We start from the raw sequence: 27789 nt of genomic DNA on the forward strand, positions 1-27789 counted from the left end.
TAACCACAGTTGACAGCTCCAAGCTCCCCGTCTCCGGTGGCGCGTCGGACCATGGTTTTACAACCCGCTAAACGAAAAACGCAGCGGACCCCAGAGCTAGCTGCCGCCAGCCCCCGGAATGCCATTTGAGCCGCCAGGCTTCCAATGTTCCCCCGCAGCTGCACCCTGCGCGCCGACCAAAACAGACCGACGACGTGGCTGCGGCCCGAGACATAAAGTCCTCACGCGAGCGGCGTGACCCAGAGGCCGCCTGCCCTTAACCGGCTGGCTGCCATAAAGTCATTATTTCCCACTTCCCGGGCTTGCCGCTCCCTCCGCGTTCGACAGATTCCGCGTCGCTGGCACCTGGATCCCTTACACAAGGGTCCCCTAGATACGCGATCTCGGCGGAAATTAACTGAAACAAGGGAGACTTAAATTTGACTCCAGAACGCTAGCGTGCTTTTACAAGACGCCAATGCTGTACTGAAGTAGTTGCCTATGCGTGCTGGTGAGGAAGGCGTGTAAGTTTGTATTGATCGATTAATCAGTAGGAGGCAGGAGGTGTTCGTGTGGAAAAGTGGGGAGGATAGAAGAAGAGGGGCGAGGAAAAATTATATGGATGATTAGTGTGTTATTCAGTTCTTATGTACTGCGCCTGACTTTCTTAAAAACATCCTGAGGAGCACCATGTATTTTACCCAATTTGGGCCCATTCCCTTATAAAGTAGAGTGTGTGGCAATATAAGCGTTCTCCACTTTGTGCATATCCCCTCAGAGGTCTTTTGGAAGACAAACAGATGGAGGAGTCATCTTTCATGGTCAGAAATTAGACCATTTTATAGAGAAAAGTTCGTAATTCTTTCAAGTAGGGATGTGCCAATCCGAACTGGTTGTAGGTGTTTTTGTACATGGCTTCGGGAGCCGTGGAAATTAAGCAGTTGATATCGACCCTCAAATATTTGATTTTTCAAACATGGAGTGTTTAACTCAGCCAAGCTGTACTTGGGCTATGAGACGTGTCGTAGTGGAGGGCTCCGGATTACTTTTCGCCACCTACGGATATCTAACTTGCGCCGCAATGTCGCACCACATGGGAATTTTAGCTTTTCGTCTCCATCTTAATAGCAGCGACCGATGTAGGGACCCAAGCTGCACCGTTGGACTGAGCAGCACAGCGCCTTTGCCCCTGAGCCACCACAGCGTGTCGACGTTTAATTTGACGACAAAGGCTAAGGTAAGGGTGCGACTAACCAAAAAGGTACTAAGGGGGAATGTCGCAATGTGAATTAGTACATTCAGGGGTGACATCTACACTTGCTAAAGTACAGGCCGAGTTAGAATAGGCCTTATTAGCGCAGATTTCTCCCTGCCTATTGGTAGAATTGAGAGAAGAAATAAATCCTAGTGCTGATGCGTCAAGAAGTCGTTGCCCGCTCATTTGCATTTCCGATATCGCTAAATCCGAATAGCAACGGGTGTATCCGGCTGTGGAGGAGCAGCCTCTTCACGTGCTGAGACGAAGCAGCAGCCATGAAAGGGAGGGGGGGGGGGGGGGTTGCAGATACACTGCCGGGCCGAACTGTGCGCCACCTGGTTATCTGTGGTCCTTAAACTGTGAGATGGTGGTGCAGAGCACGCGGATGTGAACATTTTCGCAGTGTAATTCTTGTAGTTTTTGAAGTATTGTAGTCGGCATAAAGGTTTGCGAGAAGGATTATTTTGTTCAAAAATTGAGACGCATGAGTCAGTGACAATACAATGTTTCTGGAATGGAAGATTAGATATACCATACTGCATGTGTTGTAAAGTTCCGAGGACGCCGAAGAGTGCAGCTTTTTCAACGGGACCATACACATTGGTAATTTGTTGCAATGCGCTCATAGTATCAAACCTGCATCGACATGCGGTATGTAACCAAACCACACAATGTCGGAGGTCAACAAACGCTCACATCTCTAGACTTCTGGCCTTTATATGAGCATCTGCGGCAATGAATGGCGTGCTTGAAAGCGCTCACCTGCATGTCAACTAGCGAATAACACTAGAATGGCGCGGAGAGATTGTCGCTATCGTCGCCTGCCTTGGGAAATCGGAGTCGATGATTGTTAAGTCGTCACCAGACGATAGTAAGATCTGTGTAAGAGGCTTTCAAAAAAGAGAATTTATTTAAAGAGAAAGACAAAATCAATTTGGCCCTTCGGAGTTGCGAAGAGGCTGTGGACTAGCCAGTCGTCACGTATTCCTTGGGGAAATGTCCAGTGTCGCCTATGGATCGCACGAACAGCCTCCCGTTCGGATTTATGCTGACGACAGTGATGCTGCAGTTCGCCAGAGATATGCGTGCCCAGGCCTCCGGAGGAAGCTGCATGGCCCTGAGGGAGAACGACAACAGACACATAAGATTAGAGTATCTCCTGTTCCCTGCTTGCGCAAGCTTCTGGCCGCTAGCCGTCCCCAGGATGTTAGCTGATGCACAGTTCACTATATGGAATGCTTCTGTGTAATTTTGATATATTTTTGTGCTGTACTACCTTTTAACAGCGTGTGGAAAGCATAGAAAGAACACCGATATAGAACAAGGTTCTTCCGTATTGCCAAATGTAATTTAACTGACGGCGCTATTACGTAGACAGCGGAGACGTTATTGTAGAAGTCAATGGGAAGACATTCGGAATAAACGCTCGTTGCGTTTAGGGAGTTGTTACCACACCCATTGTGTCACGCATTATTCTGACTGAGTTATTGACCAGATTCGCGAGCCCAAATAATTGAAGGACTTGGCGAAGTGAGCACTCACAAAGAGGAATATGTCCCTCATTGCTTTATCATACATTTATAGTTCTAATTCGCCGACCTCATTTCAAGTAATTGGTTGCTCTTTCAGCAAAGCCAAACAATTGCGAACGAATGGAGCAAGTTGAAAATATTAAGGGTAACGAACTTATTTGGATCTTGCCACACATGCTGCATTAAAAGACGCAATGTCCTACGCTCGTTAGCCTTCACAGCTTCACAACACGTGGTAAGTGCACGGGTATTCGCGCCACTGACGAATATCCTTCAGGTGTTCACCTGCAGATCCAGTAGCGAATGACGTTAGCATGGCACACGACGATCTCATAGGAGTCCTTGTCCTGGGATGGTGGTGCCCGATGAAAGTACTTCCGGAAACCAGCCTCTATCCGGGCACCGTCTGAAAAGAACTGAAGTCGCAAAGCGACAAAGTGTTTATTCTCGGCCCACAGGAAGAACATAAAAAAAAAAAACCAGAGATGTGATAACAAGGAAGTGAATAATCATAATGTGCCAGTAAAAGAGGGCACGGACGAAGGGCAGCAAATATGAAACATTTGAAGCTGGTCTAAATGCGGGGAATAGAATTCGATTGAAACCTAAGAAGGCGTAGGGGAAAGCATCTAATTTATTTTTCCAGCATTTGACAGGTTAATGTCACGTCAGCAATTCAAGTTTTACTACATGCTACATTACCACATTACCTCCAACAGCCTTCAAAATGTGGGGGACCTTCAAACCGACCAAAATTTTAAATCCAGTTCCACCCAGGGTGAACTCTGCTGAAATAGCGGAGATGTCTTTCTTGTGTTTCAGCTCGAACGTCACGGGCAGTTGCCCAAGAACGGCAGCACCACCGGCGCGCAAATTCTGTGGATCGCTCAAAGGAATCGCCACCTAAACGTCAGCGGCCGAAGGCTCCCTCTCCTTACCCTGGCGGGAGGGAGAGTAAAGCGCCACTGCGAGATCACTGCGCCTTCTAGTAGTGATTCTGGGAACCATCGGTGAAGCGGTTCCCAGTCCCACAAATAGAGGCCACCTGCGGTTCTGTGAATTCGCTCCCACACCTGCGTGGCCTATTATCTCTATGGCGTGGCCCACGACCTTCTGCAGGCGGACAAAACGGCTCGACTTAGAACACCTCTGCGGTTAGAAGGCTTATAATTTCCCCACTAACTGTTTGCCACCGCTGCACATGCGCTGTTTACGTATGCCCGGCCCTGTCTTCATCCTATCATTCTCTTACCTTCGAATCTTATAAAAACCCGAGGAGGACACCTTCGCCTTACTTTCAAATCTTATAAAAACCCGAGAAGGACAATAAACACTCTCTTTTTGCCATGGTCATTCTTTTTGCAAACTTCCTGGCACGGCAGTGCCGCGGGGCGACTTGCAACACATGTGGAATTTTCCTATACTGCGAGGTCGCTGTTTGTACCATCACAAGTATTGCTACGTAAAAGTTTGCATTGATTATGCGACCACTCAAGGGTAGGAATTACGCACTTGCTGTTTACCGAAAGCTGCTATACTCCTTGACGGGAATTCCGGAGAAGAGAAAAATGTAGCTCCTTCCACATACCGCACCACTATCATTATCATCGTACATTTGCTCTCAGTCGCCGGCATTAAAGGGTTCGATCTGGGGTCTCGCGGCTCCTTTCACTGGCGGCTCAAACATACCGGGGTGGGCGTTCCAGGGACCCGTGCCGTTACTCGGCACGGGAACCTGCTCGAGTTCCCGGATCGCTGGGTCCCTGCCTTTCGAGCGCCCTGATGACCTGCTGGACGGCCCAAAGCTGTTGGTCTTGGTAATGGCTCTTCGCAGCTGCCTGGAACCGCGATGGGCCGTTCTTGATCTTGCTTCCTCTGGCTATTTGATGCAGTCCCGCAAGATGTGCGTGCGATCTGCCGTCTTTCTCTGGCAGACCTTGCACTCGTCGGTCGGATATGTCTCGGGGTACATGTGATGCATCAGTCCTGAGCTCGGTAGCGATCCGGTCTGGAGCTGTCTCAGTAGTACCGCCTCCGCTCGAGTCAGCCTTGGGATCGGGGGTGGGAGAGTCCTGCGGGCCAGGCGGTAGGCCTTCGTGATGTCATTGTAGTCTGTCATGCGGTACTTGGCTCCGAACCACGTCGGACAGTCGGTCGACTGGGTTAGTTAGTTCTTGGCGTGTGCCGTCTCGTTGTGGTTGTCGTTGCATTCGGACGCGTCGCCCGCGTGCGCTGGAAACCACTTTACTCGCATTTTTCGGTCTTGAAGTTTGGCCGCTCACAATACGCGCTCGGCCTCGCTGCAGATTTGGCGTTTGGCGAAGTTTCGCACCGCCTGCTTCCAGTCACTAAGTACCGTGTGGCATTCTGCGTCCGCGATGGCGAGGGCGATGGCCACCTCCACCGCTTGTTCCACTCTGGCGCTTCTCACGCTCGCTTCCATCTTCGTGGCACCGTTCGACGGCTCGATGACGACCACCGCGAAGGCGTTCCGTTGGTACTCGGTGGCGTCAACGTACCTCGTGGGCTCGTCGTTGGCGTGCAGGTCGATCAGAGCCTTGGCCCTCCCTGCTCTTCTTCCCTTGTTGTAATTGGGATCCATGTTCGCAGGTATGGGGTCGATTCTGGTCTGGCATCGGACCTCTTCGGGAATGGGGAGCTTCGTGTCCGCCTCGTGCGAGCGTGCTATTCCCATGTCGTCCAGTAGCTTCCTCCCGAATTCGGTCGTAGAAAGCCGCTCCAGTTGAGCGACCCGTTGCGCTTCGGCTTTTTCATCAAGCGTGCTGTGCATACCGAGTTGTAAGAAGGGGGCTGTGCTTGCGAAATAGAACAAGCCCAGCGTCGTCCTGTACGCTCTTCTGATGATGACGTCGAGTTTGTTGCGTTCGTATTGCAGCCATCTGTGGTAGGCTGCAACGTACGCGATGTGGCTGCTGATGAAGGATTGCACGAGCCTGATTAGACTCTCCTCTCTCATGCCTGCCTTCCGGGATGCGACTCATTTGAGGGGTCGCATCGCGTTGGCCGCTTTTGCCGTGAGATGGGCGATGGCTTCGCCATTTCTTCAGTGCTTTTCGATGATCATGCCTAGGATCCTGATTGTGTTGACCTCTGGGATCACGTTGGCGGATTTGCTAATGATTCGGGTTTTATCGTACTGGTGTTGTCCAGCCTTGCCTCTGCCGTTGGTGGGTGGGAGTATTAAGAGCTCCGATTAGCTCAGCGAACATTTCAGTCCGGTACCTTCCAGCTGGTGTTCTAGCGCGTTGACGGCGGCTTGCAGCGCGCCTTCGATGTGGGCGTCGCTGCCACCGGTCACTCACAGCGTGATATCGTCCGCGTAGATGGTGTGCCTGACGTCACTGATGTCCGCCAGCTTCTCGGCCACTCCGATCATTCCCAGGCTGAACAGCATCGGCGAGCTGACCGAACTCTGCGGTGGGCCGGTGCTCCCGATCTTCTCTTGCGTCTGTAGGTCGCCTGCTCGTACCTTGGTGGGCCTGTCCATGAGGAAGTCCTTGATGTAATTGTATGATCTTTCGCCCTAGTTTAGCTTGGAGACTTGGCACAGGATCACCGATTGTTTCACCTTGTCGAAGGCACTCTGCAGTTCGAGCAGCAGGATTGCCTCGTTGTCACGGGCGCTGCCGCCGTCATCGATGATTTGGTATTTCAGCTGCAGCATCGCATCCTGCGTGCTCAGGTGCTGTCTGAAGCCGATAACCATGGGCGGGCGCAGCCCTACTCGTTCCAGATAGTCATGCCACCTGTTGAGCAGGACGTGCTCAAGCCCCTTGCCAACGGACGACGTGAGCGAGATGGGCCGGAGATTGTCCGTGTACGGTGGCTTCCGCGACTTGGGGACCAGGATGGCCTTGGCTGCCTTCCACTGCTTCGGCAGTGCGGCAACTCTCCAGCACTTTAAGTATTTTGCTTGGTTCTTAATCGAGCCGTCGTCGAGGTTTTTGAGCGCCTCGTTCATGGCGAGGTCCGGGACGGCTGGCGAACGGCTTTTGAGGCCATGCAGGGCAGCGCGCACCTCCCCAACGTCGATGTCCCGATCGAGCTTCGCGTTGGGTAGGCGGCCGTACGGCGCATGTTGTTCGGTGGGTGCAGTTGGCAGGTATTTGTCGCTGATGCGCCTGGTCACTTCGTCGGCACCGCGTTCCGAAACCGCCCGATGTATGACCATGGCGCGTCTCTCCCGTTGGTGCGAATTGGTCTTTGTTTCTTCAAGCAGGTGCCGCCGAGGTTCAATGTCTTGCCCTGTACATCTGCCCGTCGGCCGCGTTGCAGATCTCGTGCCACTGGGCATCTTCGACTTAGGACGCCTCTTACTGGGTGGAGACCCTAAGAGCATCCTCTCCACCAGTACGTTAAATATTTGTCTATTTGTAAGCCTCACGCTGTTAAATTATAGGCCTCGAATTATCTCGAATTATAGGCCTGGAAAAACGATTGCAATGGCGGTAGAAATCTCCCTGTATGCGGACATCTGCATGTGGAACTTTGGCCGTAAGACGCGTGTGCAATTGACTCCATTCCAGCATTCCTGGCAGCACGAGGCTTGGAAATCTCGGCAAGCAAATGCGCTCCAATTGGTTTTTACGAAGCGACACCTCACCCGCTACAGGCTCGCTGTTGGATGCAATGCCATTCCATACGTTCCGAAATATAAGATTCCGGGGGTGATATTCGACAAGTCTGTCACCTGATCTCCCTAGGTCCGCCATCTCATGGAGAAACCTCCATCATTCGCCCGCATATTTCGTATGCCCTCCAGTAACTCAGGTGATTCCTCTGTTGGCTTTCTCCTCGGGCTCTACGAATTCGTCGGCGTTAGCCTCATACGGGACAGCACCGTTGTCTTGGCCCCTCTCTCTACAGGAACGGTTTGGTCTCTAGAGGCCATGCAAGCGAAGATCTTGAGGGCTGCATCCGAAAACTACCTGTACTGTCGGAACACTGACTGATTGCAGATGCCTGTCACCCACCGCTATCAGCACTTGGGATCTTTTTTCACGCGCGCCTGCGGATAGTGGCAAGGAAATGCGGTCGTTTTTTTATCCCCAAGTTCGGTCACGAAATGCGTGACTTCCTGCCGCGGTATTACCAACAGCCAGGTCCGCCTCTGCATGTTCCCGACCATACAAATGGAGACCACAGCGCCCACAATCAGACGGAATGAGCGTATTAAGGCTGTCGCTCTACGGTTATTCGCCCTGGAAAACATCCCCTCACAAACACGGAGCTCACACACATCTGTTCACTGACGGGTCGGTGTCATCCACATCATCCACTATTGATGAGTGGATTCCTTAATCATACACCACCCTCAGTGCTATGCTAAGGCACACAACCTAATGCAGAGCTACCGAACTTGCACGAGTGTGGGCCGTCCTCACAGATTCTCTGGCTGCGCTGCAATATTTAGTATCTTTCCCGAAAGACCAGCTTGTGCTATGATTTTCATGCCCTGCATATTCAAGATCTGCAGGTGCACCATCGTATGGCACTCCATTAACCCCCTGCCCATTGCGTAATAACTGGTAATATGAAGTCGGAGGTTGCAGCATCTATTGCGGATGATGAACGTTGCCCAAAGATACCGATCATTTTCTAGGAAAGATACTTCAGCACTTGCATACAATGTGGCATGGAGCATGCAGCGATCGACTTTGGCAGACGCATCCCATCATTATGGGCTGCTCTATTCTTTGGGCCAACATAGCAACTTTAAGATGCCACCTGGATTATCCAAGCTCGACGAAGCCGTACGCGGCTGAATCTCGTCCCCACGCCATACTTTCGCTTCAGGCTCTTTCAGACCACTTCGCCACTACGCCCACAGTGCGACGTATGCGAAACCTTCAACACCTCATCAGTGATCGTGCGAGATTACGTGCACAATAGCCGAACTTCGAAGTTCCTCTGGGCGGGCTGCCATTCGTAAGACTAGAACGGAGGGACGTATTATGTCCTTGGAGTTGTTCCAAACATGGCTCTCGTGCTACAAAAGCTTTGTTGGCGTAGATAAAAGACACATTCTTTATCAGGCCTTGTAAATAGTTCGAAGCATACGAACACCTCATCGAAATTATTCTCATCACCATCACCACGTTCACCTGGCACATCAAGCCAGGCAAATTAGCTAGGCCGATATAGGCAGTTTTAATAAAGATCGTTCTATCTTTCTCTCTCTCTCCCTCTCTCTAATTGTGTGATTTTGGTGCGCATGTTCACGCCTCGCAATGAAGATATCAAGTTAATGAAGCCGAGAGGAACTCTGATATTTCACATACCTTGGATTCGGGCTTCATGATTCCAAAGGGGGGTTCAGGAGGTACCGGCTCGCCCTCGCGGATCAGCTCGCACGACTCCATGGGAACATGCTCGATGTGTTCGTGGATGAGCTCGGCTGTTTGAATGGCCCGTGTCATGGTGGAGTGGACGAGGCGCATGTATGGCATTCCAAGTTGCTTTAGCCGCCTTCCCGTCAGGTCTGCTTGCTTGCGGCCTATGTCCAAGAAAAGACATAAAATCAGCTTTAGACGTGTTCATGTGTGCACTGAAAGCCTATGACCGTCTTGGTTGCGCCCGCAGGTGCATTCACTCTTCGGCCTACAATTTACAAACAGTCCGTTCACATTTTTCTACATGAATGGATTAAGAGATTCGAGGAAGAATGATATAAAGTGACGGATGCATTCATCCGCGAAAGATACGCTTGCCAGAGGTAGCTAGAAAAAGCCTTCGCTGCGATAAAGGCGAGGAGTTATACCGTCGTACAGGGAACCTTGAAGGCGGGGTACCGCTGTTTGTAAAGTGTTTATCGGGGAGTGCTTGACTTTTCTTGTCGAAGTGCTTCGTCTGCGTTTTTGTAACGTTCAACCGAATCCACAATCTGCTGCAGACGCAACTAGAAATACCAAAGCAGGATCCCAAAACTTTCCTCCGAATGCAGAAAGGCACGTTGGTGACGGTGCCATTGGGTGCCTCGTTTTTCGCATTTTATTTGTACGTGTTCACCCCTCACCTGTGCTATTTGTACCCGGTGCCATTCCGTATTCCGCACATGTACACAGGGTGTCGAACCGGAACCGGAACCGAACCGAAAACCGGAACCGAACCCGAATTTTTGCCCGGAACCGGAACTGAACCGGAACCGTATTTTTTCCGCCATTTTGGAACTGAACCCGAACCGGAACGAATCGAAGGAACCGTTCCGAACCGGTTCCGAGACCTCAAAAATGCGATTTCTAGTTTTCCATTTCGGTACCCTACCTTGCGTCTGAAGATAATTTGCCACTCGCCAGACAGAACCATGAAATATTTTGCGTAGTCTGCAGTTCCCAAGGCCCATCATGTTCTTTTCTAATTATTGCCCTCAATTTAATGTAAAGTTGTCCGTATATGCTATCAGTTTGCGTTAAGTACTGCCCATCCCTCCCAATTAACTTTTACATTTAGCATAACTTAAGTTATAACGCATATTACGAGGCAACATATCATGGAATATTCTTCATGATTTCTATCTACATGGTGTTTAAAATCGTGTAAAGTTTTCAATGTGTTGTTAATTCGCATGCATCCCCGTCCGCTTGTGAAGGCCTTCAGGGATACCATCAACAATAAATCCATATCTTCCACTTATTCTAGTTTGAATGGGAAGTTATATACAAACAGCACTGAGACACGAACACTCGCAGTTCTCAAAATTAACGTCACTTTTTCTTGTATACAGTGCCGTTGTGTCTTTTGGTTACTGCTCTAAGAGAACATGAGATATAAAAAAATGGGGAATCCTAATTTCCACTTTTAAAGTATATTTGATAGCATTTTCATGTTATCTTGAATCTGCTCAACCTTAAACTTAAGAGGTGGATGGATTGAAGTCGATTAGTGTGGGTTAGCGGGTAGACTGGGGGGAATTGGTTAGGTGAGTGAATGAGCTAATATGAATTAGTGGGACTGGTGTGTTGATTAATTTGGATTAAAGGAATTAGCGGGTCAGTTAAGGCGGATTTGGCGGTCGGACCAAACATGATATATTTGGGGCCCTTGGCATATGGAAATTTTGCAGCGTTCTCCTTCTCGACCATTCAGAAAATTTTGTCACGCACAAAGTAGCCGCAAAGTTATGTGACGACCGCCTGAATGCTATAAAAGGTCTTTCTTTATGCGCGTATTGCGCTATTATGTTGTTGCTATATTAAAATTGAAATCTCGCACTAAAGTTAAAAACTAATTGCCTAATGTATATTTTATATTCATCAAAGGGTTTTCAAAACGTGTGTATATATGAGGGGAGACAGTTGTAAAAAACTAAACTGCAAGAAAAAAAGGGGGGAGCGATCAACTGGTTTGATGCAAGAGACGCCCGATAGCATTCTTCAATACCTTCTCTTTCTTTGTGTTAACGTTCTGCAGCCTCCCACAGGTGTAGCATCTCAACCCCCGAACACAGCCCCCTCTAAGCTGAGGAAGCGGCGATAGCACGTGCGCTTAGCCAAAGCGGCGCCAAAACTCTCATAACAGACTCTTAGCAGGTGTGGCCCAACTTTGCCAATGGTCGATTGCATGTTACAACACTTCCGATGATCAATCTGATCAATCAGAGACCACATACGAGACCAGTCACGAGACCAGCTCATACTGGCATCCCCGGCAAACAAGATCAACAACCTCGTGGGTCGAGATTTGACTCGCTTAGTCAGCGCTGATGAAGCCCGGCCCGAGTGCATGCATACTGCAGTCACAGATCAGGAAGTTACTCGGCACTAGGCCTCTTTCATAGAACGTATTCTTCCCCGCACAAATTGCTACCGATTAACCAGGAAAGATTACTCCGCACCCTGTGGGCATACACCTTCCCACACAACACCAGACTTCACCTCTTTGACGGGACACAAGTCTCTCCATTTTGTTGCTTCTGTGGGGATCCTGGGAACCTCATACACATAGTAGGCGGCTGCGACAAGTGTGCCGTAGATCCATCCAACCTCCACGTTTCCATAGAGATTTGGGAGACAGCCATGGCCAGCTCCGGCCTGGAAGATCAGTTGCTCTTGATGGAAACGGCTGTCGATTCGGCCCCCTCGAATGAGGACGCCTCTCTGAAACTTTGCCTCCATTGAATTAAACTTCATTCTCTCTCTCTCTCTCTCTCTCTCTCTCTCTCTCTCTCTCTCTCTACAAGTGATCATTACTGCTGCTTGTGACTTCACTTGGCTATCATATTTCCTAGAGCCCAATCGCTGTCACCGGTCGTTGAAGGGCCATTAGCAAGTTCCTATCTCCGATAGTTCCCTATCCAATGCCGTCCTATGCACGCCGTTCAATGAGTATTTATAGCCATTGTTTCTTTCTAACAGCTTTGTTAGCAGATAAAAGATGAGCAGAAGGAAATTTCTCTAAATGCCACCTGCCACGCTTGGCAGCCGCCGCCACATACTCGTCACACTACCATAGAAAACGTTTTGCAGGTACAGTTAAAGGAGCTCTTCAACACTTCAGATAAACTCGCCGCGGTGGCTCCGTGGCTAAGGCGTTGCGCTGCTGAGCATACAGACGCGGTTTAGATTCCCGGCCGCGGCGGCCGCTTTTCTGATGGAAGCGAAAAGCGAAAACGTCCGTGTGTCCGAAATTTCGGCGCACGTAAAGATCCCCAGGTAGTCAAAATTAATCCGGAGCCCTCCACTATGGCGCGCCTCGTCTTCGGCGTTCCGTCGGCGCGTTAAACCCAACAATAAATAAATAAGTAAATAAATAAATAAAAAGATAAATAAATAAATAAATAAATAAATAAAAAAGCAGTAAATACATAAATCAACACTTTCGATAAACGCTTTCACTCTTCTTCGCATCTGGAAGGAAGGAAGGAAGAATCTAGAAGAAAGGCAGGAAAGTTAACCTGGCTAGAGCCTAGTTTGCTATCCTGCACGTGGGAAAGGGGAAATGGGCAAAAAAGAGAGAGGAAAAAAAGAGGAAAAGTTGGACCAGACACGTATGCCCAGCACTGAGGCATTGACAGTGATTGACACTGGAGGCTCTCAGTCTATAGCCCAGTGTTCAAGTGCGTCGCCCGTAGAAAACGCAATAGCTCCTTAGTCGCCTTCTGAGCGGATGACTGAGAAGGCCAGTGGCACAGAATCTTCTCCTCCGAAAATGGCCGCCGAGAGTCTAAGTTCCTCAGTGCTGATGACAGCTTCTTCCTTGCAGGCGAGTAGCGTGGGCACTCGCATAAAACGTGGCGTATCGTCTCCGATGTGCCGCACGTTTCGCACTCCGCCCTTGCTGCCATTCCTATTAAGTACGAGTAAGCATTTGTGAATGGCGCCCCCAGCCAGAGACGGCAAAGAAGAGTTGCGTCAGACCGTGGGAGGCCTAGTGGAAGGGGACGTTGCAGGTGTGGGTCAAGGGCACCAATGCGTGCACATGTGAAATCTTCTTGACACCATTGGAAGATAGCTGTTTCCCGGGCAAGAATGCGGAGGGTCCTAGCTGCGTCCGTCCTAGACAATGGGATGAGTACTGTTGTCGATGTTTGATGCGCCAGCCGGGCGGCAGCGTCCGCACTTTCGTTTCCGACAATGCCGCAGTGGCTCGGAAACCACTGTAGGGTGACATCATGACCCGCCCGGGCAGCACGGTCGTACACCATTCTTATTTCTGTCAGGAGCTGTTCGTGAGGTCCTCGGAACAGCGCTGACTGGAGTGACTGAAGTGCAGGCTTGGAATCACAGAAGATAGCCCATCGGCGGCACGAACTTTGCTCGATGGTGTGAAGAGCGCTACGGATGGCCGGAAGTTCTGTAGCCGTGGATGTTGTAAGATTGGCTATCTTGAATTTGCTGCACAGTGACAGTCGTGGTATAACAACAGCTCCGGCAGAACCCGACGATGTCACCGAGCCATCAGTGTATACATGGGTTCGGTCACTGTATGTCTCGTGCATGTACTTCAAAGCGAGCTGTTGCAGGGCCGGAATTGGAAGATCACGTTTTTTAGTCACTCCTGGAATATCTAGGCACACTCGGGGCTGCATCACACACCACAGCGGAACGAGCGGTCTCATCGCCGGCGTGTAGTTCGATGGAATGCTGGTGTTGTGGGCAGCTACTACCCTTGCGAATGACGCCCGGGGACGGGTCGCTGGTATTTCCGCGAGGTGATGATCAGGTAGACGGGCGAGGTGCCTGATATGTGTCCTGAGTATTTCAACGTCCACAAAGGTTGCCAAAGGGTGATTTCGAGCCAGGGCAATGGTCGCTGCTGTGGACATACATCGTGGTAGGCCAAGACAGGTTCGCAGGGCCTGAGCTTGTATACCCTGAAGTGACCGAGTAGTTGTGCGGCACGCTCCAGAAAGGACAGGGGCACTGTATCGCAGACAGCCCAAGAACAGCGCGTTGTAGAGCTGTAACATCGACTTCAGTGGTGTTCCCCACGTCTTGCCGCCGATGAGTTTGAGCACATGCACCACTGCAGAGAGCCTCTTCTTTAGAACGTTAACATGAGCGCTCCAAGAAAGGCCTCTGTCGACAACTATGCCGAGAAACTTGTGATTTCTCACATAAGACACCCTTTCACCATTAATATACAAAGGGTATGCATACATAGGCTTTCGTGTAAACGGAAGCACGGCGCATTTGCTGCTGGATATTTCCAACCCTTGTCCGTGTAGATATGAGGTCGTCAAGTCTGCGGCATTTTGCAGTCGGGCGCGCACATGCCGAAGAGTCACGCCATCTGCCCAAACACATATATCGTCGGCGTATATCGACACGTGAACCCTCCTTGGAAGGCGAGAAATCAAGCCAATTAGTGTAAGGTTGAACAGTGTAGGGCTCAGGACGCCTCCTTGGGGAACACCACGGTGAGTATAGTGAGCTGATGTCGGCCCATCTGCAGTCATAACAAAGAATGACCTCTCTGTTAGGTAGTTCCGTATCCACTGGTAGACCCGGCCACCGAGCCCCACAGCCTGCAGTACTTTAAGAATCGCATCGTGCTCCACGTTATCGTAGGCCTCTTTAACGTCGAGGAACAACGCAGAACATATCCGCTTCGCACTTTTCCGCTGCTGCACAAAAGTCACCAAATCGATAACGCAGTCAATGGATGAGCGTCCACGACGGAATCCAGCCATGGCATCAGGGTAGACATTGTAACGCTCCAGGAACCACTCCAGACGTGCGAGAATGATTCGCTCCATCAGCTTTCCAACGCAACTTGCAAGCGCAATTGGTCGGTATGCCATTGGATCCAGCATAGATTTTCCGGGATTCAGGAGCGGAACGAGGCGGCTGGTCTTCCATTTTTGAGGAACGGAACCATCACACCATAGGTCGTTGAAATATTCCAACAAGGCTTGTCGGGCATCCTTGCCAAGGTGACGGAGAGCAGCATATGTAACTCCATCAGGCCCAGGAGACGAAGATCGCTTGCATGCAGCCAATGCCGCCTGCAGTTCTGCCATGCTAAATGGAACGTCCATCCTTGAATCCCGCGATGCAGGGATGTCACTGGCGAGCAGTAGCCCAGAAGGGCCTGCTCCACTGGCTATCCTCACGCAGAAGTCCTCGGCCACTTCTAGCTCTCGGCGGTTCTGGTGAATAGCCAGGGCCTTCAATTGGGAGCGCTGCTGTACAGGAGTCATTAGCCCTTGCACAGTTTTCCATATCATCGACAAAGGCTTGCGAGGGTCCAGCGTGTCACAAAAAGATTTCCAACGTTGTGCTTGCACTTGGGCAATGCGTCGCTGGATCTTCTTTTGCGTTCGTCTGCAAATTCACAAATCTTCGAGACATTTCGCTCGCCGGTATCTGCGTTCGGCGCGGCGACGAACAGCACGAAGGCGTTCCAGCTCCACGTCAAACTCGGTCACTTTTGGAGACAGCCGGGCGGAACGCTTGCAGGCTTGGAGTGTGCTTTCAATGACGGACTCTAGATTTTCAAGCTCATCGCTCCGGCAAATTTCGTCCATCCTTGATTGGAACTTCGACCAATTACCCGAATAACATTAGGATCGAAGGAACTTCGTAATCCATTTATCTTTAAATAGGTTTGAATGTGGTCGCTTCCACGAGTTTCTATGTCTGGGAACCACTGTGCACGGGCCGATAAACATCGTGACACAAACGTCAAGTCTAAACAACTGCCGTAGTTCGTTCCACGTAAATAAGTGGGGCTTCCGTCGTTTAGTAGGCACAGCCCATGGTCTGATGCAAAAGCTACTAAGCTCCGACCTCGCCTGTTGGTGTTTGGGCTTCCCCAAAGCATGTGGTGTGCATTGAAATCACCGGTAATTACCCACGGACCCGTTGTTGTGCTTAATATGTCATCCAGCCTCTTCCGTTGAAAGCGAGATGTCGGGTGTAGGTATACACCCACCAGAGTGAAAGTGAGCTGGCGCTTTCTGATGGTAAGACAGACGTACTCATTACCCCTGTAAGGTTGCACAAAATGGTGAACGTAGGACAGTTCACGCCTGATGAAGACTGCGACTTTGCTGGGCTCCCCTAGTGTGGCTGATAAAAAAAGTTCATAGCCAGATATCCGAATAGGTTTGGATATGTTCGGTTCGCAGATGACAAGTATAGGAATAGATTTCATAAAGACAAACTGGCGAAGATCTGAAATACGCGACATTAGTCCTCTGGCGTTCCACTGAAAAATGGAAGCCTCCTTGATATCCGTACTCAATGAAGAACGTGCGTTCGCCATGGTCCTTGCTTATCCGAGACTTGCAAGTACTGGATCCAGGGCCTCCAGTATCTGAAGTGCACTCAACGCAGAAGGTGTATTCAGACTGGTGAGCAATGTGCGAATGGCATTCATGAGGGACCTCAGGACCGCGACGACTTGCCGATCTGAAGACGAAGCCGGGGCGGAAGATCTCGTGACTGTCTTCAGTACTGCGCGTTGGGGCTCAGAAGGAGGTACACTCGGTGACAGCGGGGGCCATGCGTCAAACGGCGAGGTTTGTTGTACCTCGTTGCGACAACTCGGCGAATCCGGCGAGGCCGGAGGCGGCGGAGGCGGTGGGGGTGCCGGCGGCCTCGGGGGTAGCGGTGGTGTAAGTAGTTGAACCTATAGTGGCGGACCCGCTTGCGTAGAGGCGTTCGATGGAGAATGGCCAGCCTTGTTTGAAGATCTCCGGAGTCGAGACCGGTGACGCCGCCGCTGTCGTACCGTCGCCGCAGCCTCCTTGTGCGTGGAGTGGTCCCTCACCATCTGCTTCAAGACAGCGACCTCCCTCTTCATGCGTGGGCACTTCTTTGATGAGGCATCGTGAAGCACTGCAAAAACTATAGCTCTTGCCAGCACAGAGCAACAGTGCGTGATTTGCTCGTCGCTGCGGATACACCTTCCGTTTCTGCTTCGCTTTTGTGGCTTTTTTTAAGTGGCTATCAAATGCGTTTTATTCTGCAACTTAAGGAAAGCCGGCAAACAGCCGCTACACCGCTGTAATGACGTCATTCAGCGGTCGAAGAACGCGAAAACCGGGAAGGAGAGAAAAATATTTTGAGCAAGATTCTACGTTATCTGACGAGGAGAGAGCAGTAATTTTTGGCTGAGGCACATTGCTACCCCACAATCTAATGTGTTGGTTGACTACTTCCTGCAAGCACTCAAGATTTAGAAAAAAGTTGAAAAAAGTGTTGCACGGTCGCTTTAGTTTGGCGAAGACAAAATATTTGGACAAAGAAACCTTCATTATGACTTTGTTTTTATGCCGACTTTAAAAGGAAACGAAAAAGTTGCACAAAATTTAACAGAAAAAACACGCCTGCTTTTTTTTTCGAACCCGTTTGAACCCGTTTGAACCGGTTTAAACCGGTTCGAACCGGAACGGAATGATGCTCTGGAACTGAACCCGAACCGAACCCGAAAGGCTTGAACCCGAACCCGAACCGAACCCGAAAAAATTCCGGTTCGACACCCTGCTTGTACATCAATTGCTTCGTACTCCTCCTTCTCCAATGTATCTCTTTGTTCCCGAAGGCGCTCACTATGACACGCTTGTATTTCTTGTGCCTCTTCTGCGCCGCAGTTTTCCCTGCAGGGTCGCTGTCTTTTTTTCGTTCCTACAGTCTCGACAGCAGTCCTGACACTTTGTGGCACCTTCAGTTGCTTCTTTCACAGATGACACATCCGAATTAGGTGGGGGTTTCTGCGTATTCGTTCTTTATTGGTGAGCGGTTATTCCACGCACGATGGGACGTGGTTACACGTATCGCATATTATTGGGGGTCATTTACACCGCGGCGACCGGCGTGATGAATTAAAGAAATCTGATATTAGTGCGCGAACGTCGACGACCCTATGCTTCATTACATAAGGCTCAGGCAGTACACAGCTAAACTGGGACGAGTCATTAACTTGGGGATGTAGTCAGGTTGTGGTGCCGCTTTACTCAGTGGAGTTCCTGGCGACGGTGGCCACGGGTACAGCCCACAATACATTAAAAACAGATCTCACTTGTCCCGTTCACGACACAAAACCGGCAACGTAGTGGGTAAGACGCCTGCATTCAAATTGAGAACTCCCCTGATCAAATATCATGAATTGTGACTTCCGATCTCCAGCGGGACTGACATGTTTTTCATATTACATTGGTATTTGTTATTAGAGCATTTACGATGCAGACAAAAGCGCTTCAGTTGAAATTTACAGATGGACAGGCAGGTTTTATGGTCGAGTGCCAACAGAAATGCCGAGGTATTTAAAACTTACGCGGAAATACTACAACCGTCCACACTAATTCAAGTACAGCAACAGTATTGATGAATTGGCCCTCTAACACTACAGTTCAATATTTCTCACTCTTCCCCCGCCCTCACGTTGTGTGCGCCACGTATAAACAGACACCCGAAGCCACCACAGTCATCCACGGCCAATCCTCGCTGATAAAACACGCGAGCAGTGTCCTTCCCTGCACTCCGGGATGTTAACGTCAACGGCATCGGTGTACGCATGTAAAGCCATAGAGCTCTCTTCACGGGCCGGCTGCACGCACTCCACCTATCCGTCGGTGCATTGGCCGGGACCATTTTCCCCCCAAAGGATCAAGGAGGCACTCCTTTTAAACATTTGCAAGTCCCGTGCGTCCGGATGTAGTAAGCTGCGGAAAAGAAATGACCAACATTTGTCTAGGCGCCAACGGACTTCGTGGACAGTTACGAAAAACAATTTTAGATGGCGCCAAAAATGGTCCCAGTTAGGTTAAGAACTGCCAATCTCACTTGCTTCAGGCCCAGAATTGATCTGTTAATATTGGATGTGCGTGTGTTTTGTTGAATGCGAGCGCACCATAAATTAACATTTTTTGCTGCTACAAAAGGTTCAAAACGCCACATATTTGCAACCAACTTTGCGTACGATCATTTACAACAGGCATGCCCAGGTCCGATAGTTTGCTGCCTCAGAAGAGCAGATAGTGCGAGTGGTGGTTTTGGGACTTGAGCTACTAATAGTTGTGTTCTGGGGGAGACTTCACCTTACCACCAGCCTCTGCAAAACCATTTACCACCCACAAAACAGTCTACGCAATAATCACCTAAAAATCACGACTAAAAGGCGGAACTTCGCGGTAGCAATAGCCATTAGCGAGTATTTTGGTTATTTTAATGGGCCGTTAAGTCATTGAGCGGATTTTTCAGCTTTGATTTCAGAGCCCGGAAGGAGTAGCATGACAATAAACCACTAAACCACTCACCAATTTCTGTAAGAATGCGGTCCTTATCGTCATCACCGTATACATTGAACTGTCCGTGACGAATTAGGTACAGGTAGCGGGTGGCGGTCGGCTTTGCTTTCTCCAGTTCTTCATTGAAACGCTTCTGCTCCTGTTCCGAAGAGTCCTTTGGTGGTTTCACACAGAATGCAGGGTCCCGCCTAATAGAATAAAGCAATTCCGGGGCATTTTGCAGGTAGGTAAAGCACGTATGTATATCTGTAGCATATATATATATATATATATATATATATATATATATATATATATATATATATATATATATATATATATATATATATATATATATAAGAGAAGAATAACTTCGAACAAGGTAAAAGCACGATTGTGGCCTACGTTTCAGCAAAGAGAACTTGCTTTCCTCAGGGCAAGTTCTCTTTGCTGAAACGTAGGCCACAATCGTGCTTTTACCTTGTTCGAAGTTTTTCTTCTCTTGTGTTCTCTACCATCTTCAAAGTTCTACTACTCCCTATATATATATATATATATATATATATATATATATATATATATATATATATATATATATATATAGGAAATAGAGGTTGGCAGTCAAGAATGCCTCGGAAAGCAAAGGGGACCATGCGGTAGGTCATTGAAACAGGTGAATTTTGAAAGACATAAAAAAGGGGAGATAAAATGCCCGCCGGGTGGGCATTTTTCTCCACTCCACTTTCTCTACTTCCTACTCTCTCCACTTTCTTCCTGTCTTTCAAAATTCTTCATTCGTTTCAAGGACTTGCCCCATTCTCCCCTTTGCGTTCCGAGGCATTCTGGACTGCCAACCCTTATTTTCTGTCCTAATTTCACGAGCCCCTCATTTCTTATTCTGATTCGCTACACACACACACACACGCACACAGACACACACACACACACACACACACACACACACACACACACACACACACACACACACACACACACACACACACACACACACACACACACACACACACACACACACACACACACACACACACACACACACACACACACACACACACACACACACACACACACACACACACACACACACACACACACACACACACACACACACACACACACACACACACACACACACACACACACACACACACACACACACACACACACACACACACACACACACACACACAGAAGTGAACTGATCATGGCAAATTTCCAACACATACGGCCTCGTAGAAGAAGTAGAACTTCTGGGCATTCTGGCAGCCACACGGCAAACTTATGACCATTCCGCCCATGTCACCGCGAAGAAATTTCGCATTATCGCGGATTCTTACGTTGCTGTCCGTGAATTGAATCGTCCGTTTTCCCCGAACACTACGGCGACAAATATCCTGACCACAGTACGAGACCTACAAATGGAAGGATTCAAAATTCGCATTGTTTGGACTCCGGGGAATACTTCGGGCGCACAAGGGAACCGCATGGCTCACGACGATGTCAGGGAGAGGCTTCAATCAGCTCCCACGGTGCCCGCTACGTCCGTCCCCCCTCTCCAAGCAGACTGGCAACTTCAGCTACGGCTCCCCAAGAAAGAAAGCAGGAAGCGTTTGCAAGATGAAACTCCGGTTGGCATGCTTGCACCGCTCAAGCCCTTCTCGCGTCCGAGTGAGGTATTCGGGAATAAATTATATGCGAATGCAGCGTATACCCCACACATTTTACATAAGTGGTCAGCCCCAGCAGGCACTCAACTGCACCTATGCCCCCTTTGTAATCGTGATGACATATCAAATCTCTTCCACTTAATTTGGCTCTGTCCTGCAGTGTATTCGCCCGTAACCGCCTGCTAAGTTTAGGTCCCGCACCCGTGACTGAAATGGAGCACGTTAGTCTTGTCCATGACGTCCCCGCAATTTTAGAAATAATAACCCAGTACACCCTTGAAAACGTCCTCTACAAATTGGTGTAGCGGTTTTACACACTGTCTCGGACTAACCATACTCATCCATGACCAATGTCAACAGCGACATTGCCACTGACTGAGTGAACTATGCATTTTGTGAATTGGACCCCAAGACTAGAACTTTGTACATTGTGTGAATTGTGACCTTTCCCTTTCTCCTCCCCCTTCCCATCCTCACTTCCCCGCAGGGCCTCATGGCCTCTCGTCTTTAATAAAGTGTTTCACTCACTCACACAAGTAGCTTTAGTGTTTCGCGCTACCCAACACTCTTGCGGCGATTCTGCATTTTGGAACAAAATTGACGTTCTTAGAGATTTTCCAATAAATGTGGCACTGATTCAATTCTCTGATTGGTTTTTGCTGATAAATGTTGCTCATACGAATGCAGAATATCAATTTTAGGGTTTCGCATTGCGACACCGCTAAAAGGGCAAAACAGCTTTTTAAAATTTGAACCCATGATGGGCCGAAACAGCTCAACATTTGATGTGAACGCCAAGCCAAACTGCTGGATGTAGCAACTGGAAATTTCAGAAGACCGTTCATATTATAGTGTAGGAGCTCAATATAGCTGAATTTTTCAAATTACGCCCCTGAGAGGGCCAGAAGCGCTAAAATATTGCTGTCCAAATTTTTGTTTTTAGCGCAGGCACGTTGAGATATCGAACAAATTTTTGTTGATATATGTGACCAGTACAAAATGTGTAAAAACTGTATTGAAAGATTTTTTATTATTAGTTAACAGCCATTTATTGGGAAGAATCCGGATTTTCGGTAAAAAAAAAACTCTTTTTACGGAATTCTCAATTAATCAGCCCGTTGATATATCCAATTCGGTTTTGCTAACACACGCCCCCCGGATAAAGTTGTCCTAAAAATAATTTGAGGATTTTGTCCCACGAAGCATACAAACAGGAAATTGGAATTTTTTAGAATTACACTCATCTCGAAGTGAAATTCAGTTCAATTTTCCCGCTTATAACGGTCACCATCTGTTCTCTTGGCGATTTCTGCTACCACAAGCCTCCCGAAGCCGCCAATGTTATTCAGTGTAAAACTGACTAATGGGTAGCCTTAAGACGAACCATATGATACTTCTCATGAGTAAGCGGTCCTGTGACCACAACGTCTTGGTACAATTTTGTTCTGGATAGTCCGCATAAATCACGAGTTCCAACCCTTTTCCGTCGACGCCTCCAGGAGGAGCCCATGTATAGATAACAGGCAGGAGTTGATAACTGCGTACGATTCTACGGTGAACTACCTAATTATAACAAGTAATACAAAATAAATCAATTGTTGTACCCATTTGTGATATTAGCATACTGGCCCCTTGTATCCTGTTTATGGCCTTAACGCTCACTGAATGGAAATTAGAACTCCGCTAATTTCCTACATGCGTTACTCGTGACGAGTGCTCAACGCAATGATATTTATACAATCAACATTTACTGTATTAATAATAATCACAAAAATGTAGCATTTACACCCGGAAGAATATGTAGTTGCGGCAAGCTCTAAGCTAAGCCATTCTGCATTCATTCAAATCCAGACACCTGCTGAAGATGAATATAAACAGTCAATCTTATTCAGGGTACTGCACCCAACAAAATCACACAAAAGGCGGAAATATACGAGGCGCCCTTAGTTCCGCGGGCAAGCTTCGGCTTCGGCGACATGTTGAAGCTATTTAGACGACCCACTCTGTGCAATAGTACAGCAGGACATGTCCCATAAAGCTTTAATAATATCAATCCGTTGAAGACATAGCCCGTCACAAACACCAAGGGCACCTGTCTCACCTGTCCCAGTTGCTGTCCCAAGGAGCGGTAGGTTGGAAGTCCGTCATCCACGAAGCTAGCTCCTCCCGCTTCATGGCTTCTCCACCATACACGAAAAAAGCCGCTACGCTGCCACTGACCATGCCAAGACCCGCTGCGATGCACTGGAACATTCCGCCGGTTCACGCCCTATCACTGGGCCTCCTCTTCCTTTTTCTTCACTGCCCCCGTTGAACACGGCTGGTGTTGGTTGGTTGGTTGGTTGGTTGGACCCTTGAATCATTGCGCATACCAGTGCGGGGGATTGACCAAGAAGCTGCCTGTATTGATTAGGCAGTGAACGTGTTTATTTCAGATAAAAAAGAATAAACTGACAGAAAAAGATTCAGACCAAAAAGAGGAAATCTTGGGAAATCACTGAATAGTCAGGGAAAAAATCATGAATGAACCATTGCTGTCTGCAGGGCAGCCGGCCTGACGCCGCAACAAAGGAGTGGAAGGCGAGCACACTATCTCCGTGGCAAAATCCTAGGACCGAAGTGCCCAGGGAAAGAACAACGGTGGAAGATAACGGGAGATTAAGTCGACTAAGCGTGTATTCAAGGTGGGTGCGTCGCGTTAAGGAAAAGCTGCGGCAATTTAAAAGAAAGTGTTTTATAGTTTCCGGGGCCTTGCAGAAAGGACATTAAGGAAATAAAGCCCGACCAGACTTGTGTAGATAAAAATATAAAGGGGGAATTCTGCTTGGAAATTTGGTAATTGCCACCTGGAATTTACGAGATTCGCAGAATCTCGGCTTGCATAAGTGAGAGAGGTGAATATAATCGGAGCATGAACGAAGGGCATCCTGCCGATTAATTTGCAAAATTTGAAGGCGCCTGAACCTCGCCCCCAACAGAACACTGTCAATTGGACAATGCACGACGACAGGACCATTAGGAGCCAAATCGGCTAATTGTTCTGCCAGTTCATTTAAGATTATCCCTGCGTGTCCAGGGAGCCACACTAACCGGATCTCGCGAAGCTGGTAATGAACGAACGAACGGAATGACCGGAGAATGGGAGAATCTGTATTATTTGTTAAAGCGACACGGCCTTGCTTCTGATGCCATTGCATCATGCATTGAGCTATCCTTTAAAAACCGACACCATACCCATTGTTCCCGGAATTTTAAAGCATTCTGCCGAGATCGAGCCCAGGTGAATTATTCTCCGTCAAATACCAGTGTCAGCCCAAATATCAGCAGCATTTTCCCATGTGACTGTTTTGTAATAATATGCAAACAGCGTTACCGACAGACAACTTTGATATTGGTAGAGTATAGAAAATTAAGCTTTTTGGGGTGGGACGAGACGGTAGTACCGGGGAGAATTTGTTGAAGTAGATAACTCATGAAACGATATTTAGACTATCACCATTTAATGCTTCCCAGCGATTTTCAGTGGCCAATCCGCCGTCGCGGGTAGTGGGTATGGGTGTATTGAGACGAATGATTGTGGACAACCAAGGAATCATCCTGGATGCAATGACGCTCACCCGCACGAGCCCAAACGAAGATGAAACGGGTGCCATACTACTACCACTGCGACATGGTGGGCAAAACACCAGGGGGCTGAATATTGACAAGGGTTTGATTGATGAAATGGTTTTATTTACAAAGATGAGAGCAGGAACGGCCAAGTGAGCAGATAGAAAAGCGGCCGGCACAATCACCGCCTGAATTTTATCTTCTACCAATCTACAGTGTGCTTGGCCAATCCCTTTACGATATGCGCCTTGTTCTGCAACAATATCATCATGGATTCACAACGAGCTGTGCGACTCCCTACGGCAGTCAGAATGACTACGAAGACTGTGGGGACTAGTCCTCTCGCATTGGCCCCGGAAATGGCACACGATCTTTCACAGGATTAGAACTGGATCGACAAGAGCTCCACACTTTAGCGCCACAAGATACGGTAGCTTAGATGATCCCGAGTGTTCGTGGTGCTCCGTCAATAATAACATTGCACACAACCTGTGGGACTGCCCTCGCTTTGCCGACGGTCGACAACAAGCCTTCAAAACCGTAGGATTGGCAACCCCACCGAGCCTTAATGATTGGCTTTATCCAAGCCGTTCCAATCAGAGCGAAAAGCGGCGCCTGCTCGCCGCTCCACGAAACTTCGTCGAGAAAACTCTGGCCTTCACCATTTCTTGTAATTTCATTCCTAATTGGATGTACCATTGGATGTATCATACTTTTTCCCCAACTCCCATTACCTAATCCCTCTCCCTTAGACACGAAAGTCCGCTAAAGCGCAACATGGCGTCTTTGTATCCCTTGTACATAAAATAAATGCGTGTTACCACCACCACCACCTCTCTCACCCAACCAAAATACCCATCACCTGTGTCCCCGGACATGGGTACTGGAGTATAATGACGCTGGAGAACGGGTGGTGCACAAACTCATTTACGCATCCGTCAGCGATCACAGTTAAAACCAATCCCTACATGTATCATTTAGCAAAGAGGAGAAGGGGAGGAACAAACGTCCCTGTGTAACAGGTAGCCTTAGGGAAGAGTCCTTATTCCAGACCCCTTGAGACCGTCCGTCTTCTTGGGCTGTCTTCACCAGCCAAAGCTCATCATCAGGGTCCGAGCTTGACAGTGCTCGCTACCAGTGCTTAAAGGAGGGGAAGGGCAGCGCCTCTAGACAATCCATCTCAGTAGGGTATCCTTCTCAGCATCGCACGCTAATTAAACGCCAAAGACGCCTTAATCTCCGTAAAATTCTAACAAACACTTACATTCACAAGTCCCGATGGGCCGTAACACTCTACACAAATGGCACACTACTATTTCATGCCACCTGGAACTGCGGTTTTACATGGCCCAGGAATGAAAACAGGCTCGGCACTACTGCAACAACTTGGGAGGTGGCCCTGGCCAGCTCACCCCTCTACGATCAGCGCATGTTGTTGGGAGGGCAAGGGTAATGGCCACGACCTCAGGTGCCTTAGACATGGGCTTCTGCCCCTCGTATCCCACTTCTTCCTTTATCCGCCACACTGGTTGAACAAATTTTTTTCCAATCGAAGACCAGGAGGACCTGATCTCTGGGGTGAGTATGGCAACCACGGCACGCAAGCCTACTGGACTAGCATGGCCACCCACAGCTCCTAACTCTTTCCCGTGCCTGTTGTTTCAAAACACGTTTTTTTTTTCTCTCTCTCTCTTCCCGCCACTATGCCATGAACAGCTTCAAAGATGATGATAATGATGATTTTCCTTGATGAATAGCACCCGGAACTTCGTCTTCCGATCCCAGCAATCATTATCATTAGCCAACCTTCGTGAGTGGGCGGACAACGCCGTGCGGTTTTGTTGGTATATATGGACTTCTTCTGTGGTGCACAGAAGAAATTCCGCTAATGGGCCAAGGAATGCTCACGCAATCCCCGTCGGCTCCGCCAAACCGTCTTCCCAGACCATACCTACTGCCTTTCTACCACGTTTAGGGGCATACCATAAGTTCCCTACAACGTGAGAGTACGCCTGACATCAATTTTTGGTGGTTTTGACCACCGTTCTTTAAATCATCGGCGCCCGAGGGTTCCACCACGGTGTTGCAAAAGCTAGGCCCACTGGGCTTAGCTCGACCCCGATGTGCTCACCGCCTCCACCAGCGCGGTCACCCGTCGGAGACGTCGACATAGAGAATTTCGTCGAGGGGGTGAGTGTGAATCCCGAAGAGTTTAATCACCTTGACTGGACGGACGTTCGCCGCCGCCAACTTTCCCTCCAAAGAATCCATCGCCAGGGCGACTTTCCTGCGGCTACTAAGCCTAATGCCGTCAAGGAACAGCCTCCGCTCCCACGCCGTCGATGCCCTGCAGCGAGGCCGCCTATTCTATCCCCCTGCCCTCCGAGGATGTCAGATCATACTCAAACCACGTGGTGGTCTCGATGTCTCCGCGCTACCGCAGACCAAATACGACCGCACAAGATCGCCAATTATATATATCCTGGCGAGCACTTCCTGCTACGAACGCTCAAAAACATATATGGTAATAACCTCCTTTCAAATTAAGAACCAGCCTTTCTTGGTCTCCACTAATGTGGCCGTTCCGTCCACGTGAGTAATGTGTAATATCCCAGAGGACGACATCTGCTCGCAAATACAAGAGTATTTGCGAGTTCAACCCTGACCTTCCAATTTTGGACGCTAAAAGACTGAACACGTCGAACATGGCTCAGATTCTTTTTCACGGAACAAGGGTACCTTTCTGGATATGGTATCACTCAACGACGTACTGTTGCCGCCCATTTCGACCAAAAACCGAAGCCTGCTCCCTGTGCTGGCCATGAGGCCACAGGCCGGACGTCTGCCTCCGCACCAAGTTGCCCTCTCGCTGCCCTCGGTGCGGCTAAGTCAACCCCACGAAGCAACACCAATGTCATGCCCTATGCATCCTTTGTGCTGGTGCCCATCTCACGGGTTCATCGGACTGTCCCAGGAGATATCAACCCAAGCACCGCGCGCCCACCTACGCCGAAATCGCATCGCAGACCC

The 27789-nt window shown here is 49.1% G+C and overlaps 1 protein-coding gene and 1 pseudogene across 1 annotated transcript; both read right to left on the reverse strand.

The window, feature by feature from the left end:
* Positions 1-2135: 2135 nt before the first annotated feature.
* On the reverse strand, positions 2136-23403 carry LOC144144355 (serine/threonine-protein phosphatase Pgam5, mitochondrial-like). The gene is made up of 6 exons (XM_077675769.1): positions 23252-23403; positions 19493-19671; positions 9072-9286; positions 8127-8129; positions 3055-3185; positions 2136-2354 (listed from the first exon to the last, which is right to left on the reverse strand). The coding sequence occupies exons 1-6, from the start codon at positions 23401-23403 to the stop codon at positions 2204-2206; spliced, it is 831 nt and encodes a 276-aa protein (XP_077531895.1). The 3' UTR covers positions 2136-2203.
* LOC144144737 (uncharacterized) lies at positions 4488-6454 on the reverse strand (annotated as a pseudogene).
* Positions 23404-27789: the final 4386 nt, after the last annotated feature.

Source organism: Haemaphysalis longicornis, unplaced genomic scaffold (genome assembly GCF_048455015.1).
Source record: "Haemaphysalis longicornis isolate Haplotype H1 unplaced genomic scaffold, Haemaphysalis longicornis Haplotype H1 scaffold_7, whole genome shotgun sequence".
Lineage (NCBI taxonomy): Eukaryota > Metazoa > Arthropoda > Arachnida > Ixodida > Ixodidae > Haemaphysalis > Haemaphysalis longicornis.